This window comes from Mesocricetus auratus, unplaced genomic scaffold (assembly GCF_017639785.1).
Source record: "Mesocricetus auratus isolate SY011 unplaced genomic scaffold, BCM_Maur_2.0 Super-Scaffold_100019, whole genome shotgun sequence".
In the NCBI taxonomy this organism is placed as follows: Eukaryota; Metazoa; Chordata; class Mammalia; order Rodentia; family Cricetidae; genus Mesocricetus; species Mesocricetus auratus.
Genome location: NW_024429200.1, coordinates 17,236,242 through 17,242,065, shown reverse-complemented (window position 1 = coordinate 17,242,065; position 5,824 = coordinate 17,236,242). Strand labels below are relative to the sequence as shown.

The following is a 5,824-nucleotide window of genomic DNA, read 5'->3' as shown; positions in this document are numbered from 1 at the left end:
CACACACAAATTAAAATCACTAGTTAAAAGCTAATTTAGAGGCCTGTCCACAAAGTTCACTCTAAGTTACAGGACAATTGAAGCCAAAATCAAGACAATAAAAGTTATGAGTTTTTAACCCACAAAAATCATTGATATTTAGAGATATTAAGGATGAGAGAGACTAAACTCGATAAATGGCCCACTATTCTGGTGGGTGAAGAATACAATGTCTTGATTAATGAAATGAAATATGAATTAAATTTTTGTTAGTGTTATAAAGGAGTAAAGGGGTGGCATTTGGAGACAGCAAAGGTGGGTATAAATTACTTCATGAAGTTCCAGAAGCAGCAGAAAAGGATTTGGACCATAGTAAGACACTCCTTTTCTAGATTGAAGTTAGGGAGGAGGATTAATGGCTTTGTGTGGTGAGCATTAGATGCACAGACAATAAACTGTCAGAGAAGAGGATTCATGCTAATTTCTGAAGCAATCAACAACTGTGAGAATGATATTGACTGCAATATATAGAACATCCCATCTTTAATATTCCAGAGGTGGTTAAAACTAAGGAGAGATAGGATAATCAGGAGAAAAATCAAAATCAGCCTGGGACTATAGGTAGGACAGGAAAGAAGTGGGTCAGAATACAGGCAAGACAAGTGATGATTTATAGAGTCAGGCATCTGTGGGCATGAAAGGGAATCAAGCTTGCATTCAAGGCATTTCATTATCACATAAGGACTGTATCAATGCAAAGTCTTCTTACCCCAGAGGTTTTACTTATTTCATGCCCAGGAAGGCTCTGGGCTCCAGGCTTCAGATTGGCATCTTCAGTACTTTTTTCAATGTAGGGTTGCTCATCATCAGTGAAGTAAAATGAATACATACTAAACCATATATGATAGCTTCAGAGACCCAGAACCATGATTTCTTATCAAATATGGTACCAATAAAGGAGATTACTACAGTCAGAAAATAGGATGTAAAGAAAACGAAGAAGGTAGCAAGAGACTTCAGGACAGTGGACTGAGCTTTTATGTTGGAGGAGCTGTTGATGTCATATTCTTTCATCTGTCCCCAGTGCCGGACCAGTGAGACTATGAGTAAGATAATAGAAACAAGGAACACAAGGAAGGGAACACCAAAACCAATCATTTTAAGAGGATTAGAAAGATACTGTTCAAACATTTTAAGCCTTATAATCAAAGAACTGTTTCTAGGTAAATGATCCAGGGTGATTAATTCCATCTGGATATGATATTTAGCAACAGAAGGGATGATTGACAAACAAGAAGCTATCAGAGCACCCAGTATCAACCAGGGAACCAATTTCAAAATTTTCCACCTCAGCCAGAGGAAGATGGGGTGGGTGAAGGAAGAGACCTTGACACAGTAGAAGACGGCAAGCAAACTGGTTAGCCAGAATGTCAAAATGTTCATAAACTCCCAGATGACTGATGCCTTCCAAAATACATAGACAGGTCTATAAAAGGTACCAAAGTTATACAGCACTGATGCCCATTGTAGACAGAAATGTGACATGCCAAGGCTAATGAGAATCATTTCCACCGGCGACAGTCTTTGAAAGTTCATCCACTCCCTGCACAGCACTGCAACAGTTAGACCACTTTGTATAATTATTATCAAGGACTCAAGCACATACATGATGATGGAGAAGATGGTGACTTGGTTTGGCACCATGCTTCTATTCTGAAGAATCTTCCTGGACAAAGATTCAGAACTCTGCACCAATTTCCAAACATAAAACAAGTACATGTTATCACCACCCTTGGTATAAGAGAACACCTCCTTGTGGATGCAAATCCTCCTGTCTCTCTTGACATAGTCATTTTCCTATCTACAGGATTTGTCTATGCTTTGCTTGTTGGGTAGAATTCATACGGAGATGCATGAAAATATTGTTTGGATTTGGATTATTGATCCTAAGATGATTTGACTATTTTCACAAAGAGAAATCCATTACATATCCATGCTGTTTTTTTCTTCTTTGCTACTTTTCTCCTAGCCCTATAAAGGTTCTCTCTATCAAGGTATCTCTTTCATTGCTTCCCCCCCAACTCAGCCATCCCATTCCCTCATGAAAGGGTGGTCAAGATCAGGAAGGGGAAATCTACAGAGACAGCTAACCAAACTTGAGGGAACTCATGAACACTAGACCAAGAGCTGTGGAGCCTCCATGGGAAAAGATAGGCTCTCTGCATTTGGGAGACAGCTGTGTAGCTTGGTCTATATGAGAGGCCCCTGGCAGTGGGACCAGGATCTCCCCGTGCATGAATTAGATTGTGGGAACCCATGCCCTATGGTGGGATGCTGTGCTCAGTCTTAGTGCAGAGGGGAGAGGCTTGGTCCTGCCTCAATTTAATGGCCAGGCTTTGTTGACTACTCATGTGAGCCCTTACCACTTGGAAAGAGTGGACAGGGGTGGGCTGGGTGGTAGATGAGTTGGTAATAAGGAGGGTTGAGAGCTGTGATTGGAATGCAAAATGAAATTCAAATAAAAAATACTTGAGTAGTAGAAAAGATGAATTCTTCACTGTGCATGCATATCCTGGATAATGTTTTCATTTTGCCAAATGCCATGCTAGTGCCAGCTTCACAATCCATGTCTTTCTAGCACCTTCGACATCTGGGGGCTAACAACAAAATGTGAGAGGAAATCCTACCCAAAATTACTAGAAGCTTGGGCCCTTCAGTGTCCCCATATGTTGACCTCCCAATGGAGATGAAGCATTCTCGCTGCCACTCTTCCACTAATTCTAATGCCTTCCATACATATTTCATATAGTTTTGGGCATTGTTCCTGTTTCATTAATATCACTTTTGTTTGTCCTTTCATGGGTAGGTCCTTTTTGTCACCTTTTACAGATGAATTGAAAGAGAACTATCTCACCACCAGTAAAGCATATCACTCTAAATGTGTAAGGTGTTCTTTCACAGATATGAAAGAAGGAATGCATTTTCCTTTGGTACTGGACAACTATCCAAATAAAAAACAACTATTTAATTAGTGGCTTGAAAAATGAGAGACAGATTCTAAAAATTGGTAGCCAGTGAGAGGAAGAAAGTGAAAGTTGTTGGCTATGAATTCCAAGCCTGGATGGGAAAATAGAAGTAATCTAAACTGAAATTTTGAATTTTGGTGCAAAGGAAAACAACAGATTCTCATAACTTACACCAGCACATAGAATTAAAATGAGAAAACATCTGCTTTGCATTTTTAGTACAATTTAAAAAGTAGGAAATGAAATAATGAAACAATAGTTTTCTTCTAAAGGAGGGTTGACTGAGATGTAGGCTTCCCACACAAGAGTAGAGAGTCAAGCATTTTTAGAGAAATACGTAGTTACAACAATAACACCTCTTTTGTTTACTGTTCTGCTAAGCATTTTCCCTCCTACATATAGTGACCTTAGAAAGATTGTGATGTGATAAGCCTCTGTCTCAGGAATTGTTCACTTTGAACTTCATGTTACGGCCCTCAGGACTGACAGTAGCTACCAGAGTTTAATCAGAAACGAATCTCTGTCCAAAGTGGCATTTTATAGCTGTCCTTCACCTGGAGCGATACCTGATGCTCCCTTCCCTCACAGGGGTGTCCTTTATGTGGTTGTGACAATTAAATTTCCTAGATATTCCCTTTGGAAGAGTTTGACTAAGACACACAGAATGGGTTGATATCTTCTGGGGTTAGAACTTCAAAATCTGGCTCTTCTGTTGTATGGGCTCATCTCTTCACCAACTGGAGCTTTCTCCTTTAGCAGCCACCTATATCCCTTTTCCACATCCCTGAGAATTGTTACCCAGTTGGCAATGCTCACAATTTCACAGGGCCCAGAATGTTTGTCTGTGTCTCCGTGTATAGCCTTCATGCCACAGCCTACACATAGAGATGTTAGAGAACAACTTGTGGGAATCAGTATTCCATTTTTCACCATGGGATCCTGGGAATTAAGCTTAGTTTGTCAAGCTTGCCTCTACCCATTGAGCTTTCTACTTTCTCAAGTTCATGAAAGGAAATGCAGGATCTCCATTCTGCGTGCTCCTCCCTGTTCTGTTCCCCCTTTTTAGACAGAGCAAAGGCCCACTGGATTGTTTCCTAATTGATTCTACTCTTTCCTTGTGGACAATATAATATTAATAGCCAGAGGATTTGTGTCTGTCACTCCTGACTTCCCAGGGCATAAACCTAGTCCCATCTTATGCAAGTTAATATTACTTATTTGTAAGTTTTATATAATTAATATACCAGTTAAAGCACTAATCTCTTTTATTATTGAGAATATATTTTTCTTATAATATACCATGATTCTGGTTTCACCTCACCCAACTCTTACATCCTACACACCTTCCCACCAACCCCAACCCACACCCTTTCTTGTGCTCTCTCTCTTATTAGAAAACTGATCTTTTTTGATAAATGTCTGCTTGTGTGCATGTATTTACTTGGTAAAACATTGAAAATGGGAAAATTAAAATAAAATTCAATTAAGAGAAGGCAAAAGGATATTTAACTTCCCATTTCCAAAACAAAGTATACAATTTTGGTAATAGCAGCTTCAATTGGAAATTATAGGAAAAAGGAAGCTGTACACACTTCTTAAAGGGATGAAAATTAATAGTGCTACACTGAAAATCAATTTGATCCCATTAATAAGATGTTACTTGCTGAGTACATGGTGTGTGTTATAGAGAAACTCTTGCATATTCATGACAAGGGAGATGTTTACAAGTCTATTTCAGAAGTATTCATATGGACTCAAAACTGTGTAAACGGCTAGCAGCTGAGAAATAGATAAAGTGTGTCACTTTCATATGATGCCATAAAACTACACAGACATTTATTTGCCTTCCTCCAAACGAGTTTACTACACTTGATTCTTGCTGGCAGAAGTTGCCTCTTACTGGAGAGTTTTTAAATGCCAGATTTGGTTTAATGTCTCCTTTGCATATTCAGTCTGGGCATGAAAATCAATTCTGGGGATACAGCCCAGAAGAGAAGGCTGTTGAGACTATCTATGGGAATATTTCTCTCCGATAGTACAGAGATCCTTCTTTCCACTCTGTTATTCTAAATTTCATATGATGCTGAGGACAGCTATAGACTTCAAGGGAAATCAGAGGAAAACAGAGACACAGACACACAAACACAGACACACACTGACACAAACACCCCTCATACACATATATGGACAGACAAACACACCCCAACACAGAGTAGCTCATATTGTTGCAGGAGGTTTAATAATTTTTGGATTGAACTAACTCTGAAAGCTATGAAATACTTTTTTGTGTGCAGAATTTATCCCTGTACTTTAAACCACAGAGAAGCATAGCACTGTGGTGTGATATCAAGTAGAAAAATAGAGGGAAAGAGAAATATAGTGTTTTTGTTGCTGAATCAAGAGATCTACAAACACTCATTTTATGTAGCACTTAAGGAAATGTCGAAGTACAAAACAGATCTGATTGTTAGCCTCACCAGTGAATACTACTGCTCTCCTCTAGACTAAGTGTAAGCAGATATGTTGCTGTTGTTGTATGAGTAAGGTGAGAATCCTAGATCATTCTAAAAGAAATTATCAAAGATACCAAAATATGGGTACACAAATTGTTAGTTACCTTTTAGGGAGAGAACTGTATCCTGGGACATTTCACTGAAACAAATGCATCGAAAAAATTAAAGTAATGATGTTTATAAATTTATATATGTCATATATAACATTGTGGTAAGCATGGTTTCCAAGATCCGCAGTCATGTGACCCTGCATTAGCAATGGGAGAGCAGTGGGAACAAAAAGATGAGCTGACACCAATTTGCTCA

General features: G+C 38.9%; 1 protein-coding gene across 1 annotated transcript; it reads right to left on the bottom strand.

Annotated features, from left to right (window-relative positions):
• Window positions 1-798: 798 nt before the first annotated feature.
• Window positions 799-1,683, bottom strand: Tas2r16 (taste 2 receptor member 16). The gene has a single exon (XM_005078057.2). The coding sequence runs from the start codon at window positions 1,681-1,683 to the stop codon at window positions 799-801; it is 885 nt and encodes a 294-aa protein (XP_005078114.1).
• Window positions 1,684-5,824: the final 4,141 nt, after the last annotated feature.